Source organism: Cucurbita pepo, chromosome 16, assembly GCF_057944985.1.
Source record: "Cucurbita pepo subsp. pepo isolate OVF chromosome 16, ASM5794498v1, whole genome shotgun sequence".
NCBI classification, from domain to species: domain Eukaryota; kingdom Viridiplantae; phylum Streptophyta; class Magnoliopsida; order Cucurbitales; family Cucurbitaceae; genus Cucurbita; species Cucurbita pepo.
In genome coordinates, this window is record NC_141813.1 from 4,650,257 (window position 1) to 4,673,350 (window position 23,094).

General features: G+C 35.3%; 1 protein-coding gene across 2 annotated transcripts; it reads right to left on the reverse strand.

The window, feature by feature from the left end:
• Positions 1–1,679: 1,679 nt before the first annotated feature.
• LOC111785033 (uncharacterized) lies at positions 1,680–5,937 on the reverse strand. 2 transcript variants are annotated; one of them, XM_087118423.1, is made up of 10 exons: positions 5,742–5,937; positions 5,493–5,567; positions 5,153–5,263; positions 4,933–5,049; positions 3,800–4,144; positions 3,454–3,719; positions 3,274–3,373; positions 3,102–3,161; positions 2,238–2,321; positions 1,680–2,137 (listed from the first exon to the last, which is right to left on the reverse strand). In XM_087118423.1, exons 1-9 carry the CDS (start codon positions 5,757–5,759, stop codon positions 2,250–2,252), a joined length of 1,164 nt encoding a protein of 387 aa, XP_086974549.1. In that variant the 5' UTR covers positions 5,760–5,937; the 3' UTR covers positions 1,680–2,137; positions 2,238–2,249. The 2 variants fall into 2 exon arrangements, with proteins under 2 accessions (XP_086974549.1, XP_086974550.1); XM_087118424.1 differs by lacking the exons at positions 1,680–2,137; positions 2,238–2,321; positions 3,102–3,161 and having other exon boundaries at positions 3,274–3,386.
• Between the last annotated feature and the right edge of the window lie 17,157 nt (positions 5,938–23,094).

Sequence of the window (23,094 nt, forward strand, 5' to 3'; positions counted from 1 at the left end):
ATTCAAATCACGAGTTTAGAAACGAGTTTTCTTTACTCTTGATCTTGATCGTCAAGGTAATCCATTTCATACTTTCCCTTGGGTTGACTCCATATCACAACGTATTTCATTCTTGGTAAAGCCACCTACACAATGGACAATTGGACATAACTATACATGAAGGAAATTGTTAGATTGCATGGAGTTCCTATGTCAATTGTCTCAGATCGAGACCCACACTTTACATCGGCATTTCACCCAAAGATAGACAAATGGTCAGACCACATTTCACCCATAGACACATGGTCAGATGGAACGTTTGAACCAGATCATACAAGATACGCTACATGCCTGTGTATTAGATTTCGTAGGTAGCTTGGACTCGAAATTTCATCTAATGGAATTTGCCTGCAACAACAACTTCCAGGCAACTATTGGCATGGAATCGTATAAGGCTTTATATAATAAACGGTGCAGGACTCCATTGTGTTAAAGATGAAGTAGGAGAACGTGAGTTAATGGGTCGCGAATTAGTCCAAGTTACCAATGAGATGATGCAAAAGATCCGAGCAAGAATATGCACTGCTCAAAGTAGAAATAAATGTTATGCATATGTTAGGAGAAGGAGACTAGAATTTGAAGTGGGCGGCATGGTATTCCTGAGGGTGGTCCCAATGAAAGGAGTTTTAAGGTTTCGACGCAAAGGCAAGTTGAGTCAACGCTTTATAGGACCCTTTGAGATCTTAGCTCGGACCGGACCCGTTGCATATAGATTAGCCCTACCACTGTCCCTCTCAGTGGTGCATAGCATGTTTCATGTATCCGTACTCTGTAAGTATCTGACCAATCTCATGCACGTGATAGACTATAAACCCCTAAAAGTGGCAAAAGAGTTGAGTTACGAAGAAAGACCAGTGAGGATCTTGGCATGTGAGGTAAAAACTCTACGCACCAGGGACATTGCTTTTGTCAAAGTATTGTGGAGAAACCAACAAAGAGATAAAGCCACATGAAAACGAGAGGATGAGATGAGGGAGAAATACCTCAAGTTGTTTCTGAATGCAGGTACTATCGAGGACGAAAGTTCTTTTTAGAGGGGTATAATGAAATGATTTGGAAAAACAAAATTCAAACTTTGCCAGAAATCGGGACATATGATGTTATGTAATGTATGCATATGATATACATTACACAATGTTATAAATGAAATGAAATGCCATGTATGTCATGTCATGTCTTGCCATGTGAAGTTATCGGATGGATAATGTGATGATTTCCATGTATACATAATGTATGTAATATGTCATGGAGGAGAAGAACATGAATGATGTTAATGTTATGCTATGAATGTAAATCATGGGGACCTCATACATATATGTATGTCATGTGCATCACAAGACTTTCCTATTATATAGTAGGATGTTTGCCTTTGATATTTATATTCGTCATGATATCATGCGATCCTTTCTTTATTTGTGGCGTCCAGCAACATGTAATGTATTGTGCCCGACCAAGTCAGATCTAGGGGATACGTATTCAAGCACACCGGGTAGGTCCATGTGAAAAGACTCGATAATAGATTCCAAGATTTCAATCCTTCGAAGATTAAAAGATCTAAAGACTTCGAAAGTGAGAAGGCTTTGAATATAATAAAACACACAAGATTTCAATCCATTCCTCTACAAGATCATTGATCCAATATACAAAAAAAAAAAAAAAAAAAAAAAAAAAAAAAAAAAAAAAAAGACAAGCCTACTCGAGAATCAGCACTCTAGTTCTCAAGTTAAGTACACATCTCTACTCGTGTCGATGCAAGACACTAGAAGAAAAAAAAATCTTCAGAAAGAAGATTTATTGAGTCCACAAACCAGCCTTCATTCACATGTATCTATCTATACACTCTGAACAGCATTTTCAACTTCATGAATCCAACTTGTTTAAAAGCAAATCTTAGGAATGACTTGAAACAAACTCTTCTAACTCTTCCTCCACATGACTTCCTATGTATACTCTCAACCTTCCTTTCATTCATACAATGCATTCAATGAACGGAAAATAGTCGTCTTCAGAGCTGGTTATTCGAATGTCCCTTTAAATTGCGAACTTACCGGAGGAGACGACCAGCTTCGTAACTTTCGACGACAGCCTTCGAACGCATCTAATGCACCAAAAGGGAAAAGAGTAACGTTTAATGAACAAGAATGAGTTCAATCATTGCTTATAATCAGAGTGAAGTTTAATTTAGAGAGTAAACTTACAAACTTCAGGTGTTAAGATAGTCGCAAGATGAATTGCTCTATTGTCATTGCATTGAGTATGCATCCCCCAATGACTATTTCGGCCTGATACAATCATGGAAAAAAAAAACGAAGCAAAAATATTAAGTTCCCAATCGATGTTCAAATGCTTGCACTTGCAAACTTTGAGAGACATCGAGGCCTTTCATATATTGAAGTCAGAACCTAGTGGCTTGGAAAAACTGTTAGGAATCACGACTCTCTACAATGATATGATATTATCCACTTTGAGCATAAGCTCTCGTGGCTTTGCTTTGAACCTTACCAATAGAGATGTATTCCTTACTTATAAACCCAGAATCATTCCCTCCCAACAATCTTTCCCTCGAACAAAGTACACTATAGAGCCTCTCCTGAGGTTTATGGAGCCCTCTAACAGTCTCCCCTTAATTGAGGCTCGACTCCCTTCTCTGGAGCCTTCGAACAAAGTACACCTCTGTTCGACACTTGAGTCCCTTTTGACTACACATTCAAGGCTCTCAACTTTTTTGTTCGACATTTGATGATGCTATTGATATGGTTAAGTTAAGAGCATGGCTCTGATACCATGTTAGGAACCACGACTTTCCACAATTATATGATATTGTCCACTTTGAGTCTAAGCTCTCATGGTTTTGCTTTTGGTTTCCCCAAAAGGCCTCATACCAATGGAGATGTATTCCTTACTTATAAACTCATGATCATCTCCTTAATTAGCCAACGTGGGACTCCCTCCCAATAGAAACTTCCCCAAACATCCAAACCATTTCCGATCTGGTGCGACATTTGGGCGAGAAGCGAAAAGAAATTTCAAAAGAACATGATGAATGGTATGAATCCTTCTACCTTTTGCATTAGAGCTACAACCCTTTCTGGAGTCTCTGGTATTCCATGCTCCAAAAGTGCCTGAAAATGTTCAATTCAGTGCATTTTCCAGAAGCCATTCAAACTTGATTCAATTATATTTCAGGTCATCGTAAACCATTCGTCAAAAGCTCGAGAAACTCGAGAAACTCACATTCATTATGCAAGAATTATAGGTGTTAATCCAAAAGGCAAGCTTCTGCTGCTGGTTAAGACCCTCTAAGTTCACAGAGGCAAGCTTTCCAAGTAGGTATCTAAACATCATTACTAAACAAGAATAAATTCAAAGGAAAATAATATGCTAATCCCCAACTTACAAAGAAAATCAGCATACTTTAGCCTGTGAATTAGGGGAACTGTGTTAACCGTTTCGTTGTGATAAATCGGGTTCGCCTCGACCGTAAAGAGACATCGACTGGAAACAATATCATTTCCTTTGATACATTTGTCTCTCGGAGTGCCCTCTTGAACAAAAATGGAACACAAACACTTCACAATATCCTCAGAAATTTCGTTAGCTGATGTCTTAGATTCTACATTATCTGATGCACCACAAGAACTCTCTTGTGCTCTTTCATGATCCATTAATCTGGACCCAAGCTGGAGAAGTATGAAATAAGATCAATATGACAAATAATTACAGAAAGACATGAATTGCAAGATCATAAATCAATTGAAACCTGCAACTTCAAAATTTCTAAGCTCTTCTCTGCAAGTTCATGTTCAGTTGGCATCTTTGTCTTTTTGGATGGTCTGATAATTTTTGTGGCTTTCTTTTCTGGGGAAGGTTTATCTTTCACATAACAAGAAGCCAACTGGTTTTCCTTTGAAGGTGAATTGGATTTCCAAGAGGTTTGCTTGGCATTCCTTGTTTGATCAGAGGTATTGACAAAATTTTTGACATTCCGCTGTGAGGAAACATAGGCAGCTTCTTCATAAAGATTTTGTTGAAAATTCACAACTCGTTCTGTAAGCCAGACAACTTCCTCTTCAAGAACAGCTACTTCAGCTAGAAGCTCAAGTGTCTGCAAGGACAAGGATGCAACGTGACACATTGGACATACATAAAATTCAACAGAATAAAGTGCTTAATGAAGATGGTTTCAGTACTATCTCAGAGCAAGATCGGGAAGGGTGAAGCCTCCCCGGAATCAAACGAGTGAACTATGAGCATAACGTAAGAAGTGGGCACGACTATCCACAATGGTATGATATTGTCCACTTTAAGCATAGGCTCTCATGGCTTTGATTTTTGGTTTCCTCGAAAGGTCTCATACCAATGGAGACGTATTCCTTATAAACCCATGACCTCCCAACAATCCTCAACAATCCACTCCTTGAACAAATACTTCATAGAGTCTCCCCTGAGGCCTATGGAGCCCTTGAACAACCTCTCCTTTTAATCGAGGCTCAATTCCTTCTCTGGAGCCCTCGAACAAAGTACACCCTTTTGTTCGACACTTGTGTCACTTTTAACTACACTTTTAAGACTCACAACTTCTTTATTCGACACTAAAGATTATATTTACATGACTAAGATAAGCGCATGGCTCTGATACCATGTTAGAAACCACGACCCTCTGGACACTTTGAGCATAAGCTCTCATGGGTTTGCTTTTGGTTTCTCTAAACGGCCTCATACCAATGGAGATATATTCCTTACTTATTAATTCATGATCTTCTCCTTAATTAGTCAAATATGGGACTCCCTCCCAACAATCCTCAACGTCTATAACTTACTTTTGCCCGCATCTCTTACCGATTGAAAAAGATAATGATTCTGATTTGTAAGGTTAAAGAGATAGAGACTTACAGATGGAGGGAGATAAGGAGGAAGACGAGGCAAGGCTCCTAAAGGTCTAGTGAAAGCTCTCTTCAAAGCTCTGTGAACATTCTCCTCATGCCTCAGCTTCGTCTTCAGCTTATCAACCTGTAATTCAAAGATGCAACCAGAACTAAGCGCAGTAGAACAGAAAAATAACATTTGATCAAAAAAAAAAAAAAAAAAAAAAGAGAATGAAGGAATCGAATACATCTTGTAGCAATGCCATTTTCTTTTCTCTGTTTAATCTTCGTCTATTGATCATAATTCCACCATTTTCATCTCCCATCTCTTTGCTCCTTCCAGATTTCTTATTCTCCTGCTTTTAGAACAAATTCATTGCTCATTTCATGAGACTAGTAAACAATATCAAATTTACCGGTGAAAATCAAAGCAACTAACACAGACCCTCCCCAATGATAAAGTATTGTCAAAGCCTAAGGTCTCGTATCAATGGAGATGTATTTTTTACTTATAAACTCATGATCAACCTTTTAATTATCTTGAGATTTCAAGAAAACAGAAACTAATTAAACAGTGGAACGCCTTACTTGATCATGAATTGACGGTTTCTGTATCTGGAATTGAATGTCAGGTCGAAGTCTGGCATTCATTTTTCTCACACTCTGTGAAAGAAAACACAGTAAGAATCAAAGAGAGAGAGAGAGAGAGAGAGAAATGGAACGAAGAACAGAAAGAGAGAATTAGAGTTAAGAATCTGAAACAGAGTGAAAGAAGAAACAAAACGAAAACGGAAATTCAAAGAAGAAATGAGAAGAAGAAAAGAAACAAGAAAAAACCAGAACTCGATTGGCCATTGGAGCTTATTGTTCTTCCGGTTCTTCAGAAATTGGGAAGGAAAGAGAGAGAGAGAGAGAGAGAGAGAGAGAGAAAGAAGGAGAATATTCAGTTACAGTCGCGTGCTCTGATTTCTTCTCTCCCTCGCATAAACCACTCACTCACTCACTCACTGATTTCTTACACCTCTTTCCAATTGTTGCGTATGAAACAAACAAAGGAGAAAAGTAAGGCCGATTCAAAACAGTTTTATAGGATTAGAGGTCCACCCTCCTCCTTGCTAAGGCTACTTCCTTTCTCCCATTCATGTGAATTTCACGTCTAACGTTTTTGTTGGCACAATACTCCGTGTCCACCTTCTCTGTTGGATGATGGAAGTCCCACATCGACTAATTTAGGGAATGATCATGGGTTTATAAGTAAGGAATGCTAACTCCATTGGTATGAGGCCTTTTGGGGAAGCCCAAAGCAAAGCCATGAGAGCTTCTACTCAAAGTGGACAATCATACCATCCTGGAGAGTCGTTCCTCTTCGTTGACACAACATTCTTGCTGGCACAATACCGAATATTTTATTAAAAATAAACTAAAACGAATAAATGAAAATTATATAAAAATTTATAAAATTAAAAATGAAATTGAAGAGTTTGTAAAAAGAAAAAAAAAAATTATTTCTTAAATAAAAAAAAAAGTATTTCTTAAATAAAAAAAAAAGTAAACAAGAAAAAATATATAAACAAAATTGTAAACAAAAAGGACAAAAAGAGCTTGAGAGTGGCACCATATGATTGGTCCACGTGTCTGAACGGCATGTAATGATTGGTCCACGTGTCTGAACGGCATGTAAGTTTTGCTTTTTGCCAAATCAAATAAATATATAATTCTGATTTTTCAAAAACGTTTGTATATGTAATACTAAGATTCAATTGCAAATTACTATTTAATTAAAGGTAAATATAGTTGATTGCATTATTTTTTTTTTCTTTAATTAAATGCATATGGAAATTACCCTATTCTCCTATCAAACTTTCTATTAGAAGTCCTACATCGGCTAATTTAGGGAATGATCATAGGTTTATAAGTGAGGAATACTAACTCCATTGGTATGAGGCCTTTTGGGGAAGCCCAAAACAAAACCATGAGAGCTTACGCTCAAAGTCGAAAACATTCAATCTAACCCAACTTAATTTTTATAGTTTGGATATGATAATCTCTAGTTATTAGATCATATAAACACTCCTAATATGAACGTTTTATGCATGTTCGGTATTTAATCGAAACGGTTAAAAGACAAAGAGCCAAAGTTTTGAATTTTTTATTATTAACATGATAATGTGTAACATCATTGCTAGATTTGAAGAGCATAGTCTAATGAATGGTCACACATTTTCATAATTTCATTTTCATTATTTGAATTCATGTGCATGTCCTCACTAAGACTTAAATAACAATTATTAAAACGAAATTAATGATGCAAAAATAAAAAATAAAAATAAAAATCATAAGCAGATCGTTGTCTGCTCTATACACTTTTCCAAAATATTTTATTTTTGACGTAATAAATCAAAATTTGTTGTCATAATGATTGTCTATAATTAATAATTTCTATTTTGATTTCTACGTGGCAACAAAATGATACGTAATCACTACTTTTCATCATAATATTTATTTATTTATTTATTTATTATTTTATTTTGTTTTATTTTCTTTGATAATGTGGTTGAAAAGTGGATTGTTGTAGAAATTTGAGGTTGAGTAGTGGATGAAATGAGGATGTTTTAGAAATAAGTGGAAATAAAGGAACTTAATTATAATTTCATAGACTTTTTTTTTTTTTTTTTTTTATTCATGTATAGGTCAATTACGAATTAAGACCATTTTGACATATGATTAAAAAAAAAATATTATGCTTGTTAATAAGTTTTATTTTTTATTTTTCAAAATGCTAACTTGTAATTTTGATTGTCATTCTCAGTTAAATTAAGGAGGTTCGTGGGTTTAGTTTGGTCGGGTTCAGACATTTTCTAAACCATATGCAATTGTTTAGGTTGTAAAATTTTCAACTCGAACAACTTTATTAAATAATGAACCAAATCAATCTAATGCAGATTATTTTGGTTGGTTAGTTTGCGTTGCTTAGGGTTCCAGTCATTCATTCAAAATTTTATTTTTAATAAGAGTAAAATGTTATTACACATTAATTTGGTACGAGTAATTATGGTAATTTTAGTCCATTATTTTGAATAAATCTTAATTTGATATTTAAAAAATCTTCAAATTTATTAAATAATAATAACAATAATTTTCATCCCATCAAAACTATTTTGTTAATATATTTTTATAAGAGAATTATATTTTTTTTTAAAAAAAATCAATAAAATATTAATTTCAGAAAGTAATTTAAGATTTATTGAAAATACAAATTAATTTAGGAGAAATTACTATTTTTTTTTAAAAAAAAATATTTATTATCTTCTTGACCCTACCGAAAATTGCATATTAATGAGGGAGATCTTAATTATAAATATTCAACTTTAGATTAATTAGTAATGATGAATAATGAGTGATTTAGACACTAATAATATATTTGAATATCTAAAAGTATTTTATTATTTTTTGAGAAATTGCATTGACACCAAAGACGTTACCTATAAATATTAAATTTTAGATAAACTAGAAATTACATTTTGCATCTTAAATAAATACTATGTTATTTAGAACATTAAAGCTATGTCTTATTTTATACTAGTTTCGAGGTTTAAAGGTATGTTTTCGCATTTATATTTGGTTATTTTGATATCAAACTACGATGTAAGTAAAGAGTAGAAGTGTTTTAAGTCTAAAGTTGTGAGGTGAACCGCTGGGATGCTCCCAAAATGTTTAGATGATCTATAAGACTCCAAGAAAAGTTAAGACACTCAAGTAAGTTTAAAGCACTCTAGAAAGATTTAAGGTGTAACAGCCCAAATCCACCACTAGTAGATATTGTTCTTTTTAGACATTTTCCTTTCGGGCTTCCCCTCAAGGCTTTAAAAATCGTCTACTAGGGGAAGGTTTCCACATCATTATAAATGGTGGTTTGTTCTCCTCCCAACAATTGTGGGACATCACAATCCACCCCCTTCGGGGCCCAGCGTCCTCACTGTCACTCTTTCCTTCCTCCAATTGATGTGGGACCGCCCCCAAATCCACCCCCTTTGGGGTCCAGCGTCCTTACTGGCACACCGCCTTGTGTCTACCTCCTTTCGGGGTACAGCGAGAAGACTGGCATATTGTCCGGTGTCTGGCTCTGATACCATTTGTAACGACCCAGATTCACCGCTAGCAGATGGGGTGGATTGTGATGTCCCACATTGGTTGGGAGGAGAACAAACCACCATTTATAATAGTGTGGAAACCTTCTCCTACCGGACCCACTTTAAAGCTTTGAGGGGAAGCCCGAAAGGGAAAGCTCAAAGAGGACAATATCTGCTAGCAGTGGATCTAGGGCGTTGCATAACTGATCTAAAGAACGAATTAAGACACTCAAAGAAGGCTAAGGGGTCCAAAGAATAGATCATCAATGGCCTAGTATGGTTTCATAAAAATCCAAGGTCTTTGGAAAAGGTTTGGAAAAGAAATAGTATAACGCTCCTAAATTTCAACTTACCTAGAGTCGCTATCGTCATAATCATCTATACTAGTATGCAAAATTAAACATATAAAAACTTCATCATAAAACATAAACTTCATATGAAAATACTGCATGGACTTACGTGTTCAAAATATCTTTAAACGACACAACAAAAACGAAATAAAATAAATAGCTTTAAAATTAAAAAGACCCTATTCTAATCTAAGTCTACGAAAATAAGTACAGCTACCCTATGCATGTACCATGGTCCCGAATTGCGATGTTGTTGTCAGCTGTATAGGGATGTTATGTACCATGGTCCCGAATTGCGATGTTGTTGTCAGCTGTATAGAGATGTTTTGCTTTTACCTGAAAAAGAAGTAGCATGTGGCTTGAGTATTTTAAGAGATAATCATTAAATAACCCCATGATTGGAGTTAGAGAATTCAAATACATGCAACTCATGATCCACGGACCTGTTAAAACCATCATATTTCATTTTCTCGAATTCTAGGTCATTCTAGATTAGCCCCTCAGCTTAACCTAACCCTTGGTGCACATAGGTCTAACCTTTAGTTCTACATGTAAACTACACTAGGTATAACCCTTAATCTTAATTGTGATCTTGATACATGCTCTACTAGAAAAATATCAGAATTTAGAACAACTTATTGCTAGTTTGAATCAGTCAAGTTATTTATTTTTATTAGGAGTCGGTTAGCTTTATTTCTACAAATAAATTAGTTACACAGTTAAGTAGTTCTTTGCTAATAAGTTAAGTCTTTATATATAGGAGAGTTCTTTGCAATTAGTCTTTATAAGAGTTATTTAAGTTTAAGTTTAAGTAGAAGTCTTACTGGTAGTAAAATACAGCTACAGTACAACACTTCATATTTCAGTTTTATCTGTACAACACCTCGTGATGCCGATTTAATTACTTGTAAGTGAGTTTATAATATGGTCGAGACTAGGATGAGACTTTTAGTCCGGTCACAAGGATGGTAACATTACGAACAATCATCTCTTTAGCTGCTAGTAAAGGCTGGAAATTATGTCATCTTGATGTGAAAAATGTTTTCCTTTATGGAGAGTTGGATGTGATATTTTTATGGAGCAGCCGCAAGAATTTACCTCTAAGGAATATCTTGATTATGTGTGCAGACTTAAGAAGGCATTGTACGGACTCAAGCAAGCTCCTCATGCTTGGTTTGGTAAGATTGCTCAATATCTTAATTTTTGAGGTTTTAAGTCTTCATGTGCTGATCCAAGCTTATTTGTTAAGAACACAGCAACTATATGCACCCTACTCTTACTTTATGTTGATGACATGATTATTACTAATGATGATATTGTTGAAATCAGTAGTCTCCAAGATGCCTTGCTTGTTCGTTTTGAAATGAAAAGATTAGATGAAGTTGATTGTTTTCTGGGTTTGGAAATTAAGAGGTGTGATGATTATTTTCTCTCTAAAAAAGGATATGCAGCGGTTTCGTATAGAGAATTCAATAGATAAAATTACTCCTGTGGAACCAAATCTTAAATTAGCTAGAAATGAAGGGAAGTCATTAGAAGATACTACATTCTTTCGTCAACTGGCTGGTAGTCTATTATGTTGATAGTTTATTCTATTTAACTATCACAAGGTCGTCTCAATTTATGGATCAGCCACATGAGACTCATTTAATTGTAGCAAAAAGGATTCTTTGTTACATCAAGGGCACTCTAAATTATGGATTAATGTATGAGAAATCAAAGTCATTTTTCTTGAGTGGTTTTGTGGATGCTGATTGGGCTGGTGACGTGAATGATAGACGCTCCACAACAGGTTTTTGTTTTACAACAAGCTCTGCTACAATTTCATGGTGTAGTAAAAAGCAAAGCACTGTTGCTTTGTCCAGTTGTGAAGCAGAATATGTAGCTGCTACAATGGCTACTCAATAATGTTTGTAGCTCAGGAGGCTTATTAAAGAAAGGGTGACTACTCAATCAGCCAATTCAAATTAATTGTGATAATGAAAGTGCAATAAAACTTACTGGAAATACAATATTTCATGCTCATTCGAAACATATTGAAACTTATTATCATTTTGTTCGAGAGAAAGTGTTATCGCAGGATGTTGAATTGCAGAAAATACATACTAATGAGCAAGTTGCAGACATATTTACTAAGACACTTGCCAAAGTGAAGTTTGAAGTTTTTCGTAAGGCTCTCGGAGTTATTGAGAATTAAGTTTGCACTAATGGAGGCTGGCATAATTTAGTGCAACTTATTGCTAGTTTGAATTAGCCAAGTTATTCCTTTTTATTAGGAGTTAGCTTTATTTCTGCAAATAAATTAGTTGCATGTTAAGTAGTTCGGTGCAAATAAGTTGAGTCCTCATAGGAGTTATTTAAGTTTGAATAGAAGTCTTACTGTTAGTAAAATACAGCTACAGTACAACACTTCATTCATATTTCAGTTTACTCTATATTGTTTCTTTGAGTAATAATAATTTCATATTTATTCACACTTTTGAGTGTTAGATATTATGTCAGGAAAGTACATCTATCAACCATCTCTAACATATAAATCATTTCTACCCGTTGTTCACAGAGTCATTTAAGAAGGTATTCCTACCAACCATTGAAGCATGAAAGTCATAACATCAATCAAACAAGCTCAATGAGGAGATAACATCCATCAATCACCCCGATCACATATTAGAATATCCTTTCCTCCATCATACCATAGCGGAAAATATTAAATTATGCATGTTTCTAAATTCTCTTGCATGGGCAATTTCGTTATTTTATCATGTATGTGTCATAATTATCCAAATGGTTCTTGTTCATTCTATGTTCTAATCATATGTATTCTAGCCACATAAGGTACATTATGCTCGCATGTTAGCTTATCTTAGCGATCCCTACAAGTATCACTTGCCTAAAATTTAGGTGGTTACTTATCGGGATGTAGCGTGCCCGTTGAAGCTTGCTTTTCCACTAGTTGTGTGACACCAAAAAAATGAAGGGAATTAGATCCAACAAGAATAAACCGTCCATGTAAGGCCTAAAGGATCAAAGGGAAGAAATTAAAAGATTAAACAAGGAAGGGTCTTAAGAAAGTCACTCCTATGCCATAACAAGTAATCTTAAGGAGTTAAGGCCTTTGGAGAGGATTGGAAAGGAAAAAGTAAGTGAAAAAGGCAAAAATGTCATTTTTCTAATTATCAAGAATTTTTCTCCATTTTTAATTCCATATCTAGAAAGAATTTCAAGATGGGAAAATGACCAACAACAAATGAAGGATTTTTAGAAAACTTATGGATTTTTCGAGAAAAAATAATAATGAAAATATTCGGAAAGTGGAAAATTACCAAAATACCCCTAAATTATGGATAATTACGAAAGTGCCACTCTGCTCAAAATCAGAGCCTCTACCGTGGCTATCTGCATAAAATCCGTCGAATCTCGAATCTCAACCGTTAGATGTCCTAAAAAAATTGGATACAATCTAGAACACTCACAGATCATCACATCCAACGACTAGAATTCAAAACCAAGGTCGGTGATAAGAATCACGGTGTTTCAAATGTTCCAACTGGACCTATTACACGATCCAAGGCCAAGGAGATTCAATAAGCATTCATTCTTCATCTACAAAATTGGATAAGCTCGGTTCAACCATCATTTCATGTATTACAAGCTGATTCGATTGAGGAAAAACCATTTGGAGCTTCAGAAGTAAATATTTGCACGATTGAAGTAGCAGGATGAAGTTGCAAACATGATTTCATGAATTGTTAGAAAACTTATTTATTGTTTTTAATTTCTTAATTATTGTAATGGGTAAAATAGTGGAATTGACTTGGTCTTTTGTGGAGATTTAAGGGGATCGGATTAAATTTCGGCCACTAATTTATTTTGTGGAGAGACTATAAATACCCACAAACTATTATGTAAAAATCATATTTGTGATGAATGAAATTGATCTCTCAAGTTGAGACGTTCCCCTTAGAAATTCGAGCATCATTTTTGTCGTTTCTAGGTTTCAAGCAATTCTTGTTGTAGATTGAATCCGAGCCATTCAATCAAGCCTTGATCAAGTTCGATGGAGTGACTCAATTTAGAACCTAGCCTTGATCAAGTTCGATGGAGTGACTCAATTTAGAACCTAGCCTTGATCAAGTTCGATGGAGTGACTCAATTTAGAACCAGGTTCCAAATCTTGCTTCTAGATCTTTGATCGTAATAGGTAATCTAATTTTAGCCTTAGTTGATCTGAATTTTGTATAAGGAGGTGTTAATGTCTTTAATTCAAGGGTTTTTGCTTCATTAAAAGCTTGGAACCTTGGGCTAAGGATTAAGGTTGCCTATCCGTTGGTAAGGCTCTAATCGGAGCTGATATTTTCGACAGATTATCCAGAAAGTTCAATCTCCAAATCACAAAGATTCTGGAACTCTCAATGTCGGTTTAAGCTCCTCCTATAAAGTCTGAAGTTGGGGCAATAATTTGGAACAAGAATCGAGTAAGGTCGAGCTCCTAATCGTAGGCAATAATCGTTTAGATTTTGGGTCTCCTACTTTCAGATTTCTTCCAAATTCGAGAAAAATTCTCCACCATTTCTCTTCAAACTTATTTCTATACCCACAAGTTCTATGAAGGAATAGAGTGCTGAAAGTTCCCAAAAACCATTCCTCTAATCCAATCAGCCATTGAAGAGTTTGAAGGAAAACTTGAAAATCCAATCCGATGATACACGAGAATTCGCCGAGCAAGGAAGATCTCAATCAATTTTTGCACCTCCAAGGAATATTTCCATAAAAATACCACAAAGAGAAATAACCTCAGAAGCGTGCCCAATTGAATGAAATCAATTTCAAGCTCAAATTGGGGGTAAGTGTTGAATTTCTATCTACTATCCCTTTTCCTTCAAATTAAGGATTCCTTTAACTTCAGAGGAAGAAGTTTAGTAACTTTAGTGAAGGAATCCAGAGTTGAGACGTCGTAGAACAAGCTACCTAAGAGAATGAAAATTTGGTGTTTCAGGTAATCGGCAAACCGAAAACGAATTTCTAAAATTGGGTAAAATGACCTAGAAGACCTTCAAATGCTATTAAACTCTATGGTAGAACTTATTTTATGATGTTTGATGATGCGGGGAAGTTTGAAAATTCGTTAAGTAGCAAAGCCAAGAATTAGGGGTAAAATGACTAAAATATCCCTAGGTCTACTTATGATAATTCAAGGTCTAGACGTGCCCCAAATGATTTTCTACTTCCTATAAGGTCTATTCCAAAAGACAAGAAGGTATGTTCAAGAGTTCAAGTTGATTAGAATAAGTTGGGAACCTAAACCAAGATAGAACATAAGAAAGGCCCAAAGGAAACACCTCAAGATTCAAGGCCCTTCTAGAACCCTCTAAAGAATTCATTTAGGAATCTATGATTTTCTAAAATAACTCACGCTAGTTATTATGATGGGTTCATATGATTATGAATACATGTTACAATTATGCCTCAAGGGATTTAGAACCCTAGAAACTTACAAGATCGAGAACCAAGAACAACTCCACACAAGCTATTTTATTGAATTAATTATCATATTCTACTTTTTTTTTTTTAAAAAAAAATCATAATTAATTAAATTAATCACTTTTAAATAATTTTATTGTTAAAATCTTATTCACCCCTCTAGGGTTGCCATACGATCCAACAAACACATGTTATGCAACAAAGTTTGGGAAGAGTTCATGGATCATGCAACAAAGTTTGGGAAGAGTTCATGGATGATTGTGAGGATGCACTATGGTAATTGTTGGATTTTATGTCCTAAAACTCATAGTTTGTAGACAAAAACATATTCTATTTTCAATAAAGTTATTATTTGTTGGGTTTTATGTTCTAAAACTCATAATTTGTAAACAAAAACATATTCTATTTTCAATAAAGTTATTATTGTTATTTATTCCGTAAAGATTGTTATTGAATAAAGTGAACTTTACGATCATTAATCTAAATCCAATAAACTAAGAACACTCTGGCTATAGTATGATTACTTGAACTATATGTAGAGACATAAGAGTGAATCAAGTTCAAGTATATAGTCAAAATGATTTATAGTATAAGGATAAGGCTGAGTACCTTATTCTGGAGACACTATGGATGCGGCCCACTTTTGTATATGATATAAACAATGTGATCACTAAATTGTACATGTGGAGACATGTGAGTGGGGGCGTCCTATGCAATGAGCATTGCATAAGATTGAACCATGAAGAAAATCACTCTCACTTTATAATGTCATTTACTGTTGAGACTGATTTTCTTTTCATTCGATAACCTAGGTAACTCGATTTTAATCATGAGCTAACCATGAACTCCTATTTATTCGGAATTATCCTTAGATTTGCATGGGTGAGAGTGGCTCTAGTTCGCCGACTCAATAGGCCTCCCATTTCAGGGGTAAGACTGGGTGAATGGCTGGGGACGTGGGGTGCAAGATGGAATTCACTCCTACCCACTTTTAGGGATAGAAGAGAGGTTGTTCCCTTAAGTACTGACTCTAGGTTTTGAACAAGGGGTCCCACCCTCTCATTGGCCTGAAAGGGATTCGGTTTAATGGTTGGACCACAAACCAATTGTTCATTAGAGGATCAGTGGGACATAAGGAACAAGAAGTAACTTCAGGAGTAAAACGGTAAATTGACTCAGCTCTAGTTACGAACAACCTGTGAAGGATCGACTTACTAATTACATGGTTATATGAAATGGACAGAAATATATCTATAGTGAGGGGAGTGCAACTACTAGGCTATAGTGGAGTGTCCTAGTAGTTAACGAATGTTGGTTAACAAGGTTAATGAGTTTAACCAGTTAATCTTGGATCGTTGAACCCATGATCTATAGGTCCATTAGGTCCCTCTGCTAGCTCATATCGGACTAAACCATAGAATAGTATGACGAGCGAGTTCGAAGTGTTCGAATTCAAATTAGGGAATATGCGCTACATATATACGATATATTTAACCGCATTTTTGTTTTATTTACGAAATAAACAAAAAGAGAGAATCAGAGATATTTAAATAAGATTTAAATATTTTAATCAAATATGTGTCGGAATTGATTGAGATTGACATTTGAATTAATATTAAATATTAATTAAATAGTTTAATTAATCATTTTATATTACTTTAATGTTGACTCCACTTAATGGAAAAATCCATGTTTGAGTTAATAGAATTTTGAGGTGTCAAAATTTGGTTTAACAAAACTTGCATGTGTGCCAAATAAACCCCACAAATTTGAGTGGAATTTTGAGTGTCAAAATTTGGTTAACTCAAACTTGCGTGCTTGCCACATAATCCCAAACATTTTAGTGGAATTTTGAGTGTCAAAATTTGGTGATGCAAACATAACTCTATAAATAGAGTGATCAAGTTACATGGAACTTCTTCCTTGGAAAAATCTTGAAAAACAAACTCTCACAAACTCTCTCTTCACATATACTAAATCCCTCCCAAGTTTAGTCACTCACCGGATTCCACAATCCCGTTCTAAGGCCGGAGAATAGTGGAGAAGACACTAGTGGTGGTTCGAAACCGGTTCGTGAGGAAAAATGAATTTGAACTACAAAAGGTCGGAGAATAGTGGAGAAGACACTAGTGGTGGTTCGAAACCGGTTCGTGAGGAAAAACGAATTTGAACTACTAAAGGTTAGTACTCAAACACCTTGAGTTTTAGTACTTATGAACATGCTAGTTATTTACTATAATTGATGTTTTAAGAGTGTCTAAGATCCAAATTGCTTCCACATGTGTTACAGTAACACCATCAATTGGTATGAGAGCAAGTTTTAGACACTTTACATTAATTTGAGCATGGTGGGTACCATTTCATGAATGAAATTTTGTGGTTGCTAAAGTGGATGTTTATGGTTTTGGCATTTTTTCTATGTTCCTTTTGATACAATTATTGTAATTGTCCTAATGTGTATGGGCTTCAATGAGCGAAGAAATGTCTGTAATTTTTATGGAGTCATTAGAGTCCATTTTAGGTTGTAATTGATCGATAATGGAAACAAAAGCTAGCTAAACCAAAGAAGAAGATGGAAGAGGCAGTTTGGGTGTTTTTCTGTTGGTTGGGGTCCGGTTCAACATATTTAAGGGTTGGTTCGACCGGTTCATGATCCTCGAGAGCGGTTCAATTTCAAATTATTAATGTAATAATCTAGTTCATTGTTGCTTTAAAATGCCAAAACCAGTCCGCTTTAGTGTGTTTAATTAATTATGTTTAAATTAAATAGAAAATGTATATGCATAAAGTATGTCATATAGATTTAAAATCTACCGTAGGCTAAGCATGTTTCATGCATTCCAAGTATGTTAGAAGTGTTATAATGTATAGTATGCATGTTTAGGGTTCTATGAGTGATAGATATAAATTGTTATATTATTGCATGGATGAATGATTATATAATTGTTATATAAAGTATGTTAGATGCCATGTTATAGGTTATTTTCAACGTCATAAAATGAGATAGACGTTAGAATCTATAATAAAGATAAGTGCATGCTCACTTAGGGTTAAGAACCAAGCACGATCAATTTTAATAGTTAAAATAGGTTGATATCTTGTAAAATTGCGGTTACAACAAATCTCACCTGGCACAATCTTGTCTAAGGCTAGAGGTATTTAAGTTAACGGTTCACAAAACACCTACTACCTGGAGATCGGACCAGTACTTGAGCATAGTTAGCCTAGTTTTATGAGCTTGCTTGAGTGATGTAAGTTTTAGAAAAATCACCTAGACTTAAGTTATATTTAATTAGCCGGAATATACCTAAGTAATGAGTATACCCAACTGTCTAAAATACTTACCGAGAGGAAAAAGGTATATGAGATACATCATTTTTTTTTAACGCTCTCTAAAAAATTCATACCGTGAGATTCATGCTCGGCCTCGTGTCGCCCGAGAGTGTGCTCCATTCGGAAGGTATTTGCATAAGTCAATAACAAGGTGAATAGAGAAAGTATTTATAGTAAGTGGGAGAAGGAAGTATATCAACACGTCCTATGGTCTCACCACTAGGTTGCACCGTGAGATTCCTATGTTCCGCCTGCATGTTGTCCTAGAGCAACGACCCATTCGGAGGGTCGTAACATGAGAGTCGAAACAATGCAAACAATTTAATACTTTTATATACAATTTAATACCATTAGAATATTGTTTGTTATGATATTATATATATTTAGTAGGTACCAACAATTTAATACTTTTAAATATTTTCCATTTTCTCTCTCTTCTTACTCCTCTATGTTTTTTTTATTCGTTCACAATTTTTTTTATTTATTTATTCTGTTCACAGTTATTATTTTTTTTTTCCAATTATAATCGATTTTTTAAAACTCGCTACTCATAATGACATGACTTACTCGAATGCATAAATCATTCTGAGAATTTAATTTCTAACTAAAATCTAAATAATTTCAACCAAATTATGATAAATGAAAAGGGTAAGATTATAACTTATTGTGATTCGGTGCAATAAATTGATTATTTTGACCTCTCTTTTCTAGCATGTTTCCAAATATTTGTAATGAAATTGATGAAATTCTGACGAAAAAAGAATTTGGAAATTGACCTACTGAAATGGCCTCAAACCGATAACATTACTTCTTATGGACTTAAATCTTTGCAATATGGGAGACCAACATGGTACATTTTGGAGGAGGTTTATTGAAAACATTTTTTTTATATTTTTTATATTTTTTATATTTTTTTGTAAAAAGAACTTTTACCATAAATGGAGACTGAGGGGGTTATGTTTTTTTTTTTTTTTTCTTTTGCTGATACCCGTTGTTAGCTCTAATACCAATTGTTGGATCCCTCAACAACGGGCACACTCGATCAAGATGAACACAAAAAATAGGAGAGAGAAAATCCAAGGAGGGATATTGGTTTTATTATTGATGACTTGAATATGAAGAGAAGTACATCTTGAGATCACTGACTGATGGGTATATATGTGGTTTCAATTTAGTAAATATAGCTTGGAAAGATTAGATATAATCTAACAAATATATCTCTATCAAATCTCTACCAAATCTCTACCAAATCTCTACCATACCTCTACCATACCTATATTTACGAAATATCTTCTAAATATATCCTCTAGGGCTCCATATCCCAACAAGCTTACCTACCCTTTTTTACTATTATTTTTTTTCCAGCCATTACATTCGAATGGGAGTGGACATCAGGCAGTGTGCCAACGAAAACGCTTAGCCCTAAGGATGGTGGACATTGCATGGTGTGCCAGCAAGGACGTTGAACTCCAAAGGAGGTGGATTGTGAGATCCCACATCGATTGAAGAAGGGAACGAGTGCCAGCGAGGACGCTGCACTCCGAAAGGGGGTGGATTTGTGAGAACCCACATTGGTTGGAGAGAGAAACGAAGCATTCTTTATAAGGGTGTGTCAACCTCTCCGTGTGAAAACCTCTCCTTAGCAAACGTGTTTTAAAAATATTTAGGGGATGCTCGAAAGGAAAAGCCCAAAGAGGACAATATCTGCGAGCAGTAAGCTTGTGATGTTACAAATGGTATCAGAGCTAGACACCGAGCGCTGTGCTAATGTGGACGCTGAGCCCTGAAGGGGGTGGACATTGGGCGGGGTGCTAACAAAAACGTTGAGCCCCAAAGGAGGGTGGACACCAGGGTGAGGACGCTAAACTCCGAAGGGGGTGGACACCGGACGGTGTACCAATGAGGACGCTGAGCCCCGAAGGGAGTGGACACCGGGCAGTGTGCCACCGAGTATGTTGAGCCTCGAAGGGGGGTGAATTGTGAAATCTCACATCGATTATTGAAGGAGACGAGGCAAAGACACTGGCCCCAAAGTGGAGTGGATTGTAAGATCTCACATCAGTTGGAGAGGGGAACAAAGCATTTCTTATAAGGGCGTAGAAACCTCTCCCTATCAGATGCGTTTTTAAAGGCTTGAGTGGAGGTCCAAGAGGGGAAAGCCCAAGAGGACAATATCTATTAATGGTGGGCTTGAGCTATTACAATGTTGATCCTTGGTTAGTTCATAACTAGAGTTGTTTAAAAAATCTATTTTCTCCTTTTAATTACATCTTACCCCTTCAATACTATTGATTGTCTAATAAACAATTTTCTTATGATCTAACCATAAACTAAGTTTCTCTAGCGAATGTGAGATGATGGGTTCCCATTGTTCAAGTTTGAAATTAGCATTTAAGGAACTACTGATCTACTTACCACGTACCAGAAGGAGTAAATTTCATCTTGCAAGATTAAATCCTATTTTCAATTTCCTATTTGGTCAAGTCTCCAAAGTATTAGACATATCGAATCGGTTATTAAAGTTATTCTTACCCGTGCAAATCAAATGACAAACTTTCATAAAAAAGAGTTAAAAAATTCACTTAAGGTTAAGACCTAGTGACATAAGATCATCTTATGAAATATCAAAGGAGAATAAAGTACATAATAGTATAAACTAAAATAGCTTCCATAAGATAGTAACAATGGAAAATGAAATCGTTAATAAAAATAGAATTATACGTAGTTAAACAATTCATGCAAACTCATGATGTTTAACACATGGACCGATATAAATTAGAGAAATAATTTTATACAAGTTTGAATTTGAAACTAATGTCATGAGTTCACATAGGTTGACTTGGATTTTAAAGGAAAGAATCGAACTTTCATTAAGGATAAATTCGTGACAACAACTTAAGCTAATCAGGTAAGTAGTCTTACTATCGGCATGGTTATATTTGATGTTGACATGTGCTCCATGGTTCTGTACGCGTGTCAACATCAAATATAATTATGTCATGATGTGTTCTGTACGCGTGCCCCGTGGTTCTGTACGAATGTATGATAACTCTTATGCCATGATGTGTTCAATGATATGTGTGAGATAGGATTCGAAAAGGACACAATAAACTTAATGTAACGGTATGAGTAAGCTATGATTGACATGGCGGTATGGTTAGGTTATGTATAGAAAATGATATGATTATGATAGATTGATAGAACGATATGATTAGGATACATTCCTATAATGGTATGACTAGGATACGTTCCTGTAACGGTAAGATTAGGATACCTTGGGAAACGATATGATTTAGGATATATTGGAAAATGATATGACTAAGGTATGTTCATGAAATGATACGACTCTGAGATGCATAAGGACGATAAGACTATGACAAGTTTAGGAAACGATATGACTAGGACATGCATATGGAAACAATATGACTATGAAGTGTTTACGAAATACTATGATTATAATACGACATGTGAATGACATGTATATATATATGTTGTGATATAAAAATTATATGAAATATGTTATGATACGAGATATGTGTTAAATTGACATGTTTACAATATGATATATTATGATGCGATATGTTATGGTATGATATGTATATGATGAAAGTTGTTATGTTTGGAAGCATGAAACATTATGTGACGCCCCTAATTTTCTAAACCTAATTAGTGACGTCACTCATGCATACATAATTCATTACGCGAAAACTCGTTATAAATAACCTTGGAAAAACACAACAAAGTTTTTCACAAAGATTCATAAATTCAAAACAAACCTATCTCCGAAAATAAAACCCTCAGTAACTGAATTCAAAATAAATCTAAATAAAACAATATTCAATGCTTTAACTTAAAACTGTCAAATAAACGTAAACTCCTAGAAATATCCCCTCTCCAACTTCCATGGTGTCCTCAGCTCCGCCGTCAACCGTACATTGGCGCCTTGCCTTTACCTGAAAAATGTAGGTAGCACGTGGCTTGAGTATTTTATGAAATACTCAGTAAGTCACCCCACTGTTAGGGTTAGAAATGCAAACACATGCAACTTATGAGTGGGACCTAACTTTTCATAGCCTTAGGCGCTTTTCTATTTCGGGTAGGGTTGGGTGTGTGGTACTCCTTCACACACGGCCCATGTACACGTACATGGACCCACCAGGCGGGCTTGTATACATACCCCCTGGGCCTGACTTGGTCGGGCACAACGTGTTACACGTCACCGGACACCACATAACAGAAAATGGCCCGCATGATATCATGGCGAACATAAATATCGTAATTCATTCTTTCGTATCATAAAGGGGAAGAATCCCGATGCACGTGACATACATATATGAATGAGGTCCCTTAACATATCTAACATGGCATTACATAAGCAGTGCTAACATCCCATATACGTTTCTTACATTACATGGCATCTCACATGACTTACATTACATGGCATATTATATAACATGAAAGTACATTCCAGTTGCATAAACATCTCATGACATGACTCGATAATACTACGTGTATCCATGGCATCAATCAACATTTTCATGGCATATATTACTATCATATCATTCATGGCTTTACATAACATAAATAGTCAACAGTCAACATAATCCATTACGTTTCATAGCATAAACAATCACATAATTCATACATCATATAGTCATGTCACGTAATAAAACATGGTGCATGCAGGGGCCACATGGCACGCACCATCATACAACACGTAGTAAACTAACTCCAACAATAAGATCACTTATCTCGATGGTCTTGGTTCGAGTCACTGAGAACAAGCTAATCCCAATGGTTAAATACGTCCTATAATAACCACATAAAAACTTCGGAACCTTTCATAACATACCCTAGCTAAATCTCATGCTATTTATGAAAATAAACTCCTGACCC

What these genes read in the sequence shown, in the direction of transcription:
- LOC111785033 (XM_087118423.1), bottom strand. An exon ending in AACCGTCAATTCATGATCAA is followed by an intron (nt 5,264 to 5,492) that starts GTAAGGCGTTCC and finishes TTGTTCTAAAAG; the next exon opens with CAGGAGAATAAGAAATCTGG. An exon ending in TTGTAGCTCTAATGCAAAAG is followed by an intron (nt 2,322 to 3,101) that starts GTAGAAGGATTC and finishes TGATTGTATCAG; the next exon opens with GCCGAAATAGTCATTGGGGG.